We start from the raw sequence: 15011 nt of genomic DNA on the forward strand, positions 1-15011 counted from the left end.
CCCTCCCCCTGCTCCTTGCCCCCTTTCCCTGCTATAACCATAAGACATCGGGACCAAGACAAGGGTGGATCCAGACTCCTGGCTCCCCATCCTGTCCCTTATCCATAAGCTCGTTCTCCTCCCCATTACCCCTTGCTCCCATTTCCACTCAGCAGCATGTGCATTAAACACCCAGAGCTTCCCATTGGCCACGTGGTCACTAGGGAAAGATGGGTAGTCTCCCCTCGAGATCCCCCACCTGCCTGCAGAGCGCACTGCTCCTGAGGAGACAGGGTAGTGCCCCTGCTGTGGGGCCAGGACTGGCAGCTGGAGGGGAGAGACCCTGGCTCCCTTGAGCAAGGTGGGCGTGTCCCTACCTGCCCCCCCTCATTTGCATACAGGGCACTCTGCCCCCAGGTGGGCTGGTTAGACTGCGCAGCTCCCTTCCTACCTCATTTGCATGCACACTGGGAGGGCCATTGTGTGCCCTGTGCTGCCCAGACTGGACAGTCTTCATGCGCCAGGCTCACAGCACATGGTCCGCGCGCTGTGTGATGGCAGGGATGCAATGGGGGCCCGGGTCAGTGTGACAACAAGGGGGTACCCCATGGAGAGAGGGGCCACCCTGACCTGGAGGATAGGGGCTAGATTGAGTGTGCACACCAGGGAGGTGAGTTTTTTGCTAAGAGTTGCAGCGGAAGTAAGGGGTGTGTTGGGGGACGGTGATAAATAGCTGGGGTTTTTGCTTTCCTTGATCTAACACAATGTGGCTGGCAGATGTCAGTGTTGAGTGAGATGGCAGCACAGGATGAAACCAGATCTGGGGCGGGGGAAAGGTGATGCCACGTTCCCAGGGGAACATGCTCCATTGCAATGAGTTACAGCTCACATAGCGGCAGCTCTTAGTGCCTTGCTCCCATTGCATTATGGGATCTGCATTCAGGCAGTCACCTCACTCCCATTGCATGCTGGGATCTGCGCTCGGTTAGTCTCTTCGCTCCTGTTGCACTCTGCGACCTAACCTGCCTTAATACCATTGCACTCTGGGACCTGTGCTTGGGCAGGTGACTCTCCAAAGGGCGGCTGTGGTCACCTCTGCTCAGGCCCCAGCTGTGATGCCAGGGGGGTTGGGATCCTGGCCCGGGCTCTGGCAAAGGGCAGCCACCTGGGGGCCAGAGATACATACCTGAGGAGGTACCTGGGGAGAGACAAGGGGGAAACTGTCAGGAGCAGAGAGGGGCCCGTGCACCCCAAAGCTTCCCGGTCCCAAGGCACCTGCAGGAAAGTGGGGCTGGTCAGGGCAGAGTCCAGAACAGTTAGAGCCAGACACAGCAATGACATGTGCTGGGATCCAGGGGAATGGGGGAGCCACAGGAGGCCCAGGCCGGCTGCCCATCGGCTGCTCTGCCCTGCTCCTCACCCTAGTGCACAGACCAGCCCCCTGAGGGCACTGCCTGGCCCCACCAGCAGACAGACTGAGGCCCTCTCCCTGTGGGGGGACTCGTCAGGGCAGGGCTCAGCCACATCCCCTGGTGGGGGAAGAACAGGCGAGCTCATTTTACCCCCACCAGAGATACACCCGGGATGCAGGGGCTGCCAAAGGGCTGAGTGGGGCAGGCGGCGGCTAAGAGCTGCCTTTGGCGAGAGGGTTCAGGCTCACCTGGGATTGAAAAGGACACCAAGAGCTCAAGCCTGGACAATGGCTTAGCCCTGCCTCTCCATGCCAGCCCCCAGCTGCGGGATGCTGCAGCCAGGTGACTATTAGCCCTGCTCTCTATGCCAAGGCTGCTGGTGTGGCGGGGAAGGCTCCCTCGGCCAGGCGCCCTGGAGGGGCCCAGTACAAGCCTCCCGCAGGTTGGGCTGGGCTCATGCAGGGCGCCGCGGGGAGAGACGGGGCTGCTGGTGCCGAGGGCAAGGCCCTGCCCTTGAGGATGGGGGTGGGGGACTCAGGGCCCAGCATATTAAAGGGGTCACTCCCAGGAGACTGGTGACCTGGACCAGACCCTGTGGGTCCACAATGGGCAGATGGGCAAACTGGGCAGCCAGGCTGAGGCGGCCGGCCATTTACACAGAGCACAGACCCCGGTGGCCCTGCACTGCGGAGCACCCTGTGTTGGGGCTATGGGGGTTACAGGCCACTGCCCAGTGCGAACAGGCTCCCCAGAACAGACAGACAAGCAGATGCCGCAGATCCAGCTCCTTCCTCTTTACTGGGGGCTGGGCTCAGACTGACGCCTGCAGCCCGGAGCTCGGTGCCAACATGAGGGGCAGACGGGCATGATCTCGGAGTGGATACACAGAGCTCTGCACTGGAGGTGGGCGGGGGGCAGTGCAGGCTGGGGGTGTCTGTCTCTCAGCGGTGACTCAGACAGGAGAGCTGGGTCTGTGGTGAAAGCTTCCCAGCCCGATCCCTGCACCAAACACAGGGACGTGATGGATGCAAGTTACCTGAGCACACAACACCGGCATCTTCTCTGTGGTTACAGTTACTCTCTCCCCAAGGCCGAGCCCTGCAATCGGAGAGGGCAGCTTCTGTCCCTGTGCAGTTGACGTCATCCAGCCAGATATGGTCTGATCCTCGCCCAAATCGAGCCCCTCCTGGTGCTGATAACGCCGTTCCACAGGCCAGCTGCCTGCACACGACTCCAGCATCCTGTAAGTCCCAGCTGTCATCGCACACGGTTCCCCACTGCTGGTTGTGAAGCACCTCGACTCTCCCAGCACAGCGACTCCTGCTGTTCACCAGTCGGATCTGAGCCACTTCTGAGATGCCAGCGTCTGCAAACACCCAAGGGAATAAACACTCAGGGAGGTTCCTGTGCATCTGATCTCTCGTGTCGCTGGGGAATGTAGCGCCTCCCGCCGATAGATCTGACCGGTCTCTGCACACACCAACTGCCTGTCGAGGGCTCCCCACCACTGACCAGGCTAATCACTTGGGCAATGTTGAAGTTTGTCCACTCCCCTCCCAGCCAGCACTCACCTAGTTAGGCAGACTGGACGGCAGTCTGACCTACTGCTCCCACTAGAGCACTTAGAAAGATCACCCGCCCGTACTGCTGGCAGGAACCTCCTGGGAAGCAGATTTACACCCTCACTCCTGGCACTGGTATTCGCTCCAGTGCGATACTGTGCAGTGCTGCGGGGCAGATGCTGACATAAGCATCTTGCTGATTGGGAGCTGAACACAGTCACCCCTGTCATTAGTGGTTGCCTTAGCCTGACATCAGGATTGAATTTGCATGTGTTGGCTCCATCGCTCCCTGAAAACCTCACCCAGAGTCCATCCCCCTTAGAACTGCCTGGAGCGCAGGGACGCCTGGCAGGAACCTGCTGCGCACCAGGCTGACAATGGTTCCGACCAGGGCAGAGGCAATGCACACTCCCTACAAGCAGATCGGCCCCCTCCTGAAGCAAACACCTGCCCCTGCGGTTCCTCCTGACTTGCCACGACTGACTTGGCAACATCGTTTTGTGGCAGCCATTGCTGCACTCGTGTCTAGTGCTGCCAGCCCAGTACCAGTCTCAGATGAATGATGACAGAGCTGGACTGACAGCTGTGTCCTCATAGAGGGGCAGCAACTCTGGGATAGAGACACTGGCGTGTTGATGCATTTTCAGAAGCCCTAACTTGTATTTACAACCCTTGACTGGACTGGCCAGAGGAATTGCTGCAATGCAGAAACGTGGCTTAGCCTGATCTTCTCAGTGTGCCTGTGGGGCAGCAATACAGACAGTCACACGTGGTGGAGGAGATCCCCGTTGGAAGACTGGACCTTGAGGATGCACAGTCAGATGGCTGAACAAGCTAGAGGTAAGCAAGGTCGGAATGAGCTCTCCCCTGACAGCTAGTGATGAGCTGGGGAAGGGGAAAACGCTTCAGGACCAGACTGTGTTTACAAGAACACACCCACTCTGCCTAGGTATCCAGCAGATAGAGCTGTGTTGGCTGGTGCTGGGTTACAAATCATTGTAGTACTTGAATGCAGGGGTAGTGAAATGTTGTTGTCCTGAAAGGGGCAGCCCGTACATATAAGCAAACTAGGTGGTCTCCTAGGGTGCCAAGTTAAATGAGGAGCCAGATTCGAGGGAAAAACAGCAAAATTTAAAAAAAATGAAATGAAGAAAAAATGAAAAAGATGGGGAAAAAATACAAATATAATAACGAAGATGTCATTATTTCAGTTGGGTCACCCACAACTGAACTGAACTCACTAACCAGGGGGTTTAGACACCAGACCCCTATCAAGTGTGAGAGGGGGTAGAGATGGGTATTCCTGCTGAGCGGTGTGGGCGCTGTGTAAGAGGTTTAGGCACGGTTAAATCTGCCCCTCACCACTCTCCAAAGATAGAGTTAATTAAGGCTCCATTAGGAGTCTTTTCGGTTCCAGTGATCACTAGAGCTGAAATCACCTGCTGTGAGACAGTGTTTCTGCCCAGCCTGCTTCAGCACTGAGGTTTCCCCACTAAGAGCTGACAGTCACTGAGAGCTGGGTGGAGCCTCAGGAGAGCGACCTGCAGAGGTCACAGTAGAGAGGCCGGGGGAGCAGAAGGTGAGGGTGAGCCGAGTGGTGAGTGGCTGGCAGGACAGCTGCGACCAGAGCAAGCACTCAGACAGCAGAGCGAGCCAGGCGCTCTCCTCCCGCCCCCATGGTGGGAGGTGAAGTCACACAGGTGCACCTCTGAACTCTGGGTCTTCACTAACCAAGGACAACCACTGTGAGTGGGGTGCGGTGGAGGGAGAAGGGAACGGCACCTTAAAGGAACTTTTGGTTGCTGGACTCAAGAACCTGAGGCAAAAGACACTGCCCAACATACTCTGGGGGAGGTGTTTTGCTCATGGTTTTACCTGTTTGTGGTGTTTTCCCAAGTTAATGCCGGGGGGCTTCCCTCCTTTTATTAAAAATTTTCTTTTCTGCACTGAGACTCTGTGCTTCAACAGAGGAAACTTTCCCTTGTAGAAGCACACGGGGGATGGTGTGTAATTGTCCCAGGTTACTGGGTGGGTGCTCAAGCCAGATCTGTGTTATATTGCTAGAAAGGAACCCCGAGATATTGAACCTGGCCCTGGTCGCTTCCAACGTCACATGCAGAAGGATTACATAGATATCGACTTGTGACATACACAAGAGAAGAAGACTCCCCCCACTGACATGCAGCCACTTCTGGGGTAGGACAGCTGAGAAACAGGACAGGGAAATATTTTGGCTGTGTAGGGCAGGAAGTGAGGAAGAATTGCGTCTCCTGTGTCCAGCTCTTGGGGAAGTTACAACTTCAGGACTAATTCCCTGAAATGCAAATCTGCTGGAACACAGTGATTAGGAACCGGACTCTTGAGAAATTGGCCCTGGATTTTTAGTTTGAGTGAGCTGCTGCAGGCTCCATTGACACCAAATTCAACCAGTGGAAGCTGCAGTTACCCAGGTCCCCAATGTGCCGCAGAGGAGTCTGGCCCAGAGATAAGTAGACACCAACTGGCAGAGGGCACAGGGATGCCTAGAGTTCTACAGGGATCCCCTGGGTCAGATATATGCACAATAGCTCACCAAAGGTGGTATGTGAGGTCTTTACCAACAGGGGCAGCTCTATGTTTTTTGATGCCACAAGCACAGCAGTCAGGCGGCTTTCGGTGGCATGCCTGTGGGCGGTCTGCTGGTCACGCAGATTTGGCGGCATGCCTGCGGGAGGTCCACCGGTGCCGCGCCTTCGGCGTCCCCGCCACCAAATTGCCAATGCAGCCGCGGGACTAGCAGACCTCTTGCAGGCATACCGTTGAAGGAAAACTGACTGCCACCCTCACAGCGACCAGCAGGCCGCCCCCGCGGCTTCGTGCCCCAGGCAAGCGCTTCCTGCATTGGTGCCTGGAGCCGCCCCTGTCTACCAAGTGCCAGCAGCCCGCTGGTCAACCTAACAGGGGCAAGATGTTTGTATGGGACATAGTTGAAGAGAGATGTAAAATATAAAATATGAGGATCTACAAGTGTTGAAGTGAAGCTTGTCACCTGCGCCATGACAATCCCTTCGGCTGAGCCAATCAGCACATAGAACAAAGCACAGCTGTGGAGACAGGCTATATTCACTGTTTGGCCCAGTGGGGGGCCTGAGAATTTACAAAGACAAAGGACCCTCAGCACAAGTCTCCGAAGAGAGACCTCCTCTGGGAAGAAACAATGGTCTGTACATACAAAGAAAGAGGAGAGGGGACAAGAGCTCCCTTTCACCCAGGAGGCGGCAGACAGCGTTTGTCTCAGGAACAGGAGATCTCAGCCAAGCCTGGAGTAAAACCCTGGAAGGACTGTGGGGTGAGCGTTGCTCTACCAGACAGAAAAGTATCTCATTCAATGAGTCTAGGCACTAGTCAGCGTGGTATGATTTTATTGGCCATGGAACCATTTCTTTCCAACCGTTCTCCTTGGTACCCCTCGAATCTCGATACTCTGTGAAATCACTTGTCCTTAGTGTGACTATGAAGGGATCTAGAGCTGTGTGCTGATTGCAGCAGAAATGGGAGGTGGAGCTGGTCATCTTGGGACCCTGTTCCTTTGGGAGCAGCAGATCTGTGACTGCTGTGAATGCCCAGCAGAACAGGGACTGGGTGCTGCAGGGGGACATTCGGACAGCCGAGGGGTGAAGTGTGCCATTGCCAACCTGGAGAGAGGTCACCCCCCTCCCCAAGGCCTAGAGGTCAAGGCTTGTGTGGCCTGTGGCCAAGGGAATTGGGGAGCTGCCCATCAGCGGGCACAGACAAGGCTTCCTCATGCTAGGGGCCCATGACACCACACTGGGGCCTTAAGGCCAGCACAACTGCAAACGGAGAGCGCCCCAAACTCACACACCCCTACCTGCAGCACAGGCCCTTAGCACCATGCTGGGGCACTGGGGGCAGCGCTGACTCAGACAGGAGAGCTGGGTCTGTGCTGAAAGCTTCCCAGCTCGATCCCTGCACCACCCACTGTCATGTGATGGAAATAAGTTACCTGAGCACACAACACCGGCATCTTCTCCGTGGTCACAGTTACTGGCTCCCCAAGGCTCAGCCCTGCAATCGGAGAGGGCAACTTCTGTCCCTGCACAGTGAACTTCATCCAGCCAGATATGGTCTGACCCTCGCCCAAATTGAGCTTCTCTTGGGGCTGATAACGCCGTCCCACAGCCAAGCTGTCTGCATACGACTCCGGCATCCTGTAAGTCCCAGTTGTCATCACACACGGTTCCCCACTGCTGGTTGGGAAGCACCTCAACCCTCCCAGCGCAGCGACCCGAACCATTCACCAGTCGGATCTGAGCCACTTCTGAGATGCCAGAATCTGCAAACACCCAAGGGAATAAACACTCAGGGAGGTTCCTGTGCATCTGATCTCTCATGTCACTGGGGAACATAGCTCCTCCCGCTGATGGGTCTGACCGGTCTCTGCACACAGCCACTGCCTGGGAAGGGCTCCCCACCCCGACCAGGCTAATCACTTGCGCAATGTTGAAGTTTGTTCTCTCCCCTCCCAGCCAGCACTCACCTAGTTAGGCAGACTGGACTTCAGTCTGACCTACTGCTCCCACTAGAGCACTTAGAAAGATCACCCCCCGCACTGCTGGCAGGAACCTCCTGGGGAGCAGATTTACACCCTCAATCCTGGCGCTGGTATTCGCTGCAGTGCTGTGGGGCAGAGGCTGGGATAAGCATCTTGGTGACTGGGAGCTGAACACAGTCACCGGTGTCATTAGTGGTTACCTTTGCCTGACATCAGCATCGAATTTATATGTGTTGGCTCCATAGCTCCCTGAAAATGTCACCCAGAGTCCATCCCCCTTAGAACTGCCTGGAGCTCAGGGACGCCTGGCAGGAACCTGCTGTGCACCAGGCTGACAATGGTTCTGACCAGGGCAGAGGCAATGCACACTCCCTACAAGCAGATCGGCCCCCTCCTGAAGCAAACACCTGCCCCTGCGGTTCCTGCTGACTTGCCACAACTGACTTGGCAACATCGTTTTGTGGCAGTCATTGCTGCACTCGTGTCTAGTGCTGCCAGCCCAGTACCAGTCTCAGATGAATGCTGACAGAGCTGGGCTGACAGCTGTGTCCTCACAGAGGGGCAGCAGCTCTGGGATAGAGACACTGGCGTGCTGATGGATTTTCAGAAGCCCTAACTTGTATCTGCCCATTTACACCCTGGGACGCAGATCCTGGGCTAGGTTTAACGAACCCCTGACTGGACTGGCCAGAGGAATTGCTGCAATGCAGAAACATGGCTTAGCCTGATCTTCTCAGTGTGCCTGTGGGGCAGCAATACAGGCAGTCACACGTGGTGGAGGAGATCCCCGTTAGAAGACTGGACCTTGAGGTCGCACAGTCAGATGGCTGAACAAGCTAGAGGTAAGCAAGGTGGGAATGAGCTCTCCCATGACACCTAGTGATGAGCTGGGGATGGGGAAAAGGCTTCAGGACCAGACTGTGTTTACATGAACACACCCACTCTGCCTAGGTAGCCAGCAGACAGAGCTGTTGTTGGTTGGTGCTGGGTTACAAATCACTGTAGTACTTGAATGCAGGGGTAGTGAAATGTTGTTGTCCTGATTCTCTGAGTAAAGGGCAGCAGAACTGTGCTTAGCCTGCGTGGACTGAGGGGGTCACCCACAACTGAACTGAACTCCCTAACCAGGGGGCTCAGACACCAGACCCCTATCAAGAGTGAGAGGGAATGAAGATGGGTGTGTGGGCTCTGTATAAGAGGTCTAGGGATGGTTTAATCTGCCCCTCACCACTCTTCAAAGATAGAGCTAATTAAGGCTCCATTAGGAGTCTTTTTGGTTCCAGTGATCACTAGAGCTGAAATCACCTGCTGTGAGACAGTGTTTCTGCCCAGCCTGCTTCAGCACTGAGGTTTCCCAAGTAAGAGCTGGCAGTCACTGAGAGCTGGGTGGAGCCAGTGGTGAGTTGGAGCCAGTTCGCACTGGTTCGCAGGAACCGGTTGTTAAATTTGTCCGCACAGGACAACTGGTTCTAAAAGGGCTTTTAAATTTAACAACTGGTAAAGCTCCGTCAGCTCTCCGCCCCGCCCCCGGCCTCAGCTCACTTATGCCTCCTCCCCTGAACACCCCTCTTCTCCTCCCCCTCCCCTGCTTCCCACAAATCAGCTGTTCACGCGGGAAGCCTGGGAGGGCTATGAAGCAAGTGGCGGCTTCGCGCAGGTGAGCTGGGGTGGGGGGGTGCGAGGAGGGTTCCAGGGAGGCACGGCACGGCCCCAGCCCTGGCCCCAGCCCCGGCCGACCTGCTCCGGCCCGGCCCCGGCTGACCTGCTCCGGCCGACCTGCTCTGCCCCGGCCCCAGCCCCGGCCGACCCGCTCCGGCCCTGGCCGAGCAGCTCCAGCCTGGCCCCAGCCCTGGCCGAGCGGCGCGCCTGTAGTGCTGCCAGCCACCTCCAGGCAGTGTGATAAGGGGGCAGGGAGCAGGGAGGGGGTGTTGGATAGAGGGCAGGGGAGTTCAGGGGGGTGGTGGGGATGGTCAGAGGGGAGGGAACGGGCGGATTGAATGGGGGCAAGGGTCCCGAGGGGCAGTCAGGAAGGAGCAGAGGTTGGATGGGGCAGTGGGGGGCAGTCAGGGGCAGGGGTTCCAGGGGCAGTCAGGGGACAGAGAGAAGGGGTGGTTGGATGGGGCAGGGGTCCCGGGGGGCCATCAGGAATGAGATGAGGGGTTGGATGGGGCAGCGGGGGTCAGTCAGGGGACAGGGAAGGGGGGTGGATGGGGCAGGTGTCTGGGGGGCGTCAAGGAACACGGGGGGTTGGATGGGGCAGGAGTCCCGGGGGACGGGGGCGGACCACGACCCCCTCGTGGGGTGAGGAGGAGGGAACCGGTTGTTAACATTTTGGCAGCTCATCACTGGGTGGAGCCTCAAGAGAGCGACCTGCAGAGGTCACAGCAGAGAGGCCGGGGGAGCAGAAGGTGAGGGTGAGCAGAGTGGTGAGTGGCTGGCAGGACAGCTGCGACCAGAGCCAGCACCCAGACAGCAGAGCGAACCAGGCGCTCTCCTCCCCGCCCCCATGGTGGGAGGTGAACTCACACAGGTGCACCTCTGAACTCTGGGTCTTCACTAACCAAGGACAACCACTCTGAGTGGGGTGCGGTGGAGGGAGAAGGGAGCGGCACCTTAAAGGAACGTTTGGTTGCTGGACTCTAGAATCGGAGGCAAAAGACACTGCCCAACATACTCTGGGGGAGGTGTTTTGCTCATGGTTTTATGTTTATAAATCCTGTTTGTGGTGTTTTCCAAAGTTAATGCTGGGGGCTTCCCTCCTTTTATAAAAAGTTTCTTTTCTGCACTGAGACTCTGTGAGCCAGCATCCTGCTGGTCGACCTAACGGGGGCAAGATGTTTGGATGGGACATAGTTGAAGAGAGATGTAAAATGTGGAATATCAGGCTCCAGAAGTGCTGAAGTGAAGCTTGTCACCTGCGCCATGGCAATCCCTGCGGCTGAGCCAATCAGCACATAAAACAAAGCACATCCGAGGAGACAGGCTGTATTCACTGTCTGGGCCCAGTGGGGGCCTGAGAATTTACAAAGACAAAGGACCCTCAGCACAAGTCTCAGAAGAGAGACCTCCTCTGGGAAGAGACAATGGTCTGTACCTACAAAGAAAGAGGAGAGGGGACAAGAGCTCCCTTTCACCCAGGAGGCAGCTGACAGCGTTTGTCTCAGGAACAGGAGATCACAGCCAAGCCTGGAGTAAAACCCTGGAAGGACTGTGGGGTGAGCGTTGCTCTCCCAGACAGAAAAGTGTCTTGTTCAATGAGTCTAGGCTCTAGTCAGCGTGGTATGATTTTATTGGCCATGGAACCATTTCTTTCCAACACTTCTCCTTGTTACCCTTCAAATCTCTACACTGTGTGAAATCACTTGTCCTTGGTGTGACTATGAAGGAATCTAGGGCTGTGTGTTGATTGGGGCAGAGATGGGAGGTGGAGCTGGTCACCTTGGGACCCTGTTCCTTTGGGAGCAGCAGATCTGTGACTACTGTGAATGCCCAGCGAGACAGGGCCTGGGTGCTCTAGGGCGATGCTCGGAGGGCTAAAGGGTGAATTGTGCCTATTGCCAACCTGGAGAGAGGTCACCCCCCCTCCCCAAGGCCTTGAGGTCAAGGTTTGTGTGGCCTGTGGCCGAGGGAGTCGAGGAGCTGCCCCCCAGCGGGCACGGACAAGACTTCCTCATGCTGGGGACCATGGAACCGCACTAATATAATAATAATATAATATATGGAGATATAGCTCTCTCATAGAACTGGAAGGGACCCCAAAAGGTCATCAAGTCCAGCCCCCTGCCTTCACTAGCAGGACCAAGTACTGATATTTTTGCCCCAGATCCCTAAGTGGGCCCCTCAAGCATTGAACTCACAACCCTAAGTTTAGCAGGCCAATGCTCAACCAATGAGTTATCCCTCCCACTGGGGTATTAGGGCCAGCACAACTGCAAATGGAGAGTGCCCCCTACTGACACCCCCTTATCTGCAGTACAGGCCCTTAGCCCCATGCTGGGGCACTGGGGTCAGCACTGACTCAGACAGGAGAGCTGGGTCTGTGCTGAAAGCTTCCCAGCCCGATCCTTGCACCACCCACAGGGCCGTGATGGATGCAAGTTACCTGAGCACACAACACCGGCATCTTCTTTGTGGGTACAGTCATTCTCTCCCCAAGGCCGAGTCTCACAATAGGAGAGGGCAGCTTCTGTCCCTGCACAGTTGACGTCATCCAGCCAGACACGGTCTGACCCTCGCCCAAATCGAGCCCCTCGTGGGGCTGATAACGCCGTCCCACAGCCCAGCTGCTTGCATACGACTCTTGCATCCTGTAAGTCCCAGCCGTCATCACACACGGTTCCCCACTGCTGGTTGTGAAGCACCTCGACCCTCCCAGCGCAGCGATTCAGGCTGTTCACCAGTCGGAGCTGAGTTAGTTCTGGGATGTCTGAGTCTGCAAATACCCCAAGGGAATAAACACTCAGGGATGGGCTAGAGGAAAGGAATATGGGGCTTGTTCCCTATAGTTTGCTCTGGCTCCCATTCAGTCCCAGTGTGGCAGACTGGCTGGCTCAGGGGGGCTGAGAATAGGACACTGGGGGGGTTCGTCTCTGGAGGTCACTACCTCTGATCCAGCCCCAGGCATGAGGAAATGGCTGACTTGTGGGATGGAGATTGGGCCACAGGGTCTTTTCCCCCAGGGGATGACAGCTCCAGTACACTCTGTGTGAGGAGGATGAGCTGATGCAGTACGTTGGGGGATGGAGACCTGGAGCTTTTCCCTTGGAGGGCACCAGTTCCCCAGCTCAGGCAGGGGCAGTGCCTGGCGTGGGGGGAACAGGCACTGGGCTTTCACGTCTGGGGCCCTGGGTCCAAGCTGGTAGTGAGTGGAAGTCGCAGCCATTGCAGCTCTCTGATGCCCAAAATGTGAAATGAGCTGCTGGGGTTAATTCCCCTCCGTGACAGGACAGGTGTGTGCAGGCCAGGCCAGCCCTCAGTCTGAGCGGCTCCCAGGCGAGGGGCAAAGGACATAACTGGTCAGGAGACTGAACTGCCCTTTGCCCCTGCCTGGGCTCCCTCCCCGTCTGCGCCCCGATGACCCTGCCTGACTGGAGCCAACAGCAGCAGCCTCACGGGGCTGTAGTTCTGCTCCCCAAAGCCTCCACTGGCCCTGACTGGGGCTGACTCGGCTCCTCTATATTCCACAGCGTCCAGACAGACAGGGCCGGTGCCGTGCTTAACTGAGCACCCTCCTGTGGAGACGGCACCTCAGCAGCCCAGCTCCTGGTACCCCACCCCCACCTCTCACAGGCCACAGCTGGTGTCACGGCGCCCCAGTGTAGGTACACAGCACCTCCACTTGCCCTTTGCAGAGGTGGGGCCACTCACCAGCCACAGCCAGGGCTAAGCTGAAACAGCTCTAACAATAACTAAAGGCAAAAATATCTGCTGGGGCAGATCATACCCCAGGGTAAATCTGGGCTCACCCAGACTGACGCAGCTCAGCCAGGAGCTGTCAGAGCCCAAATTTCAATCACCCTTACAGGGCAAGGGTAAGCCCTTGAGACACTGAATGACTGGGGCATTTCCTCAGGTACCCAACACCCAGGATGCCCTGGGCTCTGCTCACTCTGCCAAACAGCCTGCCTTGTTAACAATTCACTGGTGTGGAAACTGAGGAGGTGATGGGCTGAGACCATGGGGTGAGTCTGGTGAAAGCAGGATTTGAACCCAAGTCTCCAGTGCTACACTTGAACGACTAGATTAAATAACCTTAACTCTGCCCTTCCTCACCCCAATTTATGAGAGAGCTGCACACTGCAGCATGCACCCCGCACATACGGACAGACCCCCGCACCCTCTGCCTATGTTTGTATTTACCTGCCATGGGGAATCCTGTCATGGAAGCTGAAAGAAAGCAAAGAGATAAGGTAAGTCTCTGTCTCCATGGCTGGTCACCTTGGGGATCTCCAAACACTGGCTGATATAAGCAGTGGCCTGAGTGAGCTCTCCCCTGCCATCTCTTGATGCACTGAGAGAAAAGACTCAGGTGCATGTTGTATTTCAGTGACCTCTCTACTGCCTGTCAGGGAGGTGGATTGATCCTCCTGCCCCTCCTGTCGGCGTCAGTCGCATCTACACAGAAGTGCTGTAGCTGCAGAGCTGCCACTGGGCCACTGTAATGTTTCCAGTGCAGAAGAGCCCTAAGTAGCCAGCAAAAGACAAGACCTGGTGAGCGACATCAGAACCAATGACACTGCACCAGCCCTTCCAAACCAAGCCACCTGCTTTCACACTACCTGCTTCGGTGAAGGACCCCCACACCCTGCTCCCCTCAGGCCTGGCTTCCCCCTGACCTGGAGTGTGACAGCCCCACACTCTGTGTAATGGAGTGCTAAACTGTATTATACCACTCAGCCACTAGGTGGCGATGTGTGTAAAATACCTTTTTTAAAGCTAACCTCAGCCATATCTGGCAGAGCATTAAAGGACCGTGGTGTGTAAAAGCAAGCTCTGTGACCAGTCCATGTCTGGTACAGAAGAACACGATGGTGTCTGGAGTAAACTAAGAACAGAAATAGAAGGAACAAAGCTACAACGGTTGCAGGATCTTGTCACCATGCCACTCTTCAGTGCCCCAGAGAACTTCAGCTTTCACAAACTTCACCATGGACAGACTGGAAACAAGATTTCACAAGATTTCACATTGCTGCCAAGCTGCACAAAGAAACTGGAGAGACGCAGGTATCTTCTTTAATGTCGGCTATGGGAAGCTGGCAGAGCATATCTTTAAATCCTTTCATATTGCTGAAGAGAGTCATAGAGGTGACTATGAAAGGGGTCTGGCTATGTTTGATGCATACTTTATATCTCAGAGAAATGTGGCTTATGGAAGAGCTTGTTTTCACCAGAAAACTCAATAACCAGGGGAAAGTTTTGAATGTTTTATAAGAGCTCCGCATATATAAGCTGAAAACTGTGATTTTGGGAATGCAAAGTTTGAAAATATCACAGACAAGCTGGTTATTGGGTTAACAGATAAAAATCCTTTCACAGAAGCTACAACTGAAGAGAGATTTAACTCTAGCCACAGCTATTCAAATAGCAAACCAGTCTGAATTAGTCAAACAACAGAACAAAAGGCAGGAGCAACTTGAAAAACATGAAACTAGCTTAGGCAATGTCTACACTAGCCCTTGCTGCAGTATAAGTTATGTTGCTCAGGGGTTGGAAAAAGCCACCCCTGAGCGATGTAAGTTACACCGACCTAAGCACCGGTGTGGACAGCACTATGTGGGCGGAAGAAGCTCTCCCATGAACATAGCTACTGCCGTTCACAGGGCTGGAGTAGTTAAGCCAACTGGAGAGCTCTCCCATCAGCTCAGAGTGGTTACATTAGAGAGCTTACAGCAGCACCACTGCATCGCTGCAGCTCCACCGCTGTAAACTCTCTAGTGTAGCTGTAGTCTTAGCCCTGGTCTACACTACAGAGTTGGGTCGAATTTAGCCACGTTAGATCGATTTTAT

At 55.6% G+C, this 15011-nt stretch overlaps 1 protein-coding gene across 1 annotated transcript in view; it reads right to left on the reverse strand.

Annotated features, from left to right (window-relative positions):
- The window catches only part of LOC135892872 (deleted in malignant brain tumors 1 protein-like), a 246121-nt gene that overhangs the window by 172116 nt on the left and 58994 nt on the right, over positions 1-15011 (reverse strand). Inside the window, exons 4-7 of the mRNA XM_065420642.1 lie at positions 11608-11931; positions 6957-7286; positions 3631-3650; positions 2428-2731 (exon numbers count right to left, since the gene is read on the reverse strand). Of these exons, the coding sequence (XP_065276714.1) occupies positions 2428-2731; positions 3631-3650; positions 6957-7286; positions 11608-11931 (978 nt within the window). The remainder of the gene's footprint in view (positions 1-2427; positions 2732-3630; positions 3651-6956; positions 7287-11607; positions 11932-15011) is intronic.

The sequence above is a fragment of the Emys orbicularis genome, chromosome 21 (genome assembly GCF_028017835.1).
Source record: "Emys orbicularis isolate rEmyOrb1 chromosome 21, rEmyOrb1.hap1, whole genome shotgun sequence".
In the NCBI taxonomy this organism is placed as follows: Eukaryota; Metazoa; Chordata; order Testudines; family Emydidae; genus Emys; species Emys orbicularis.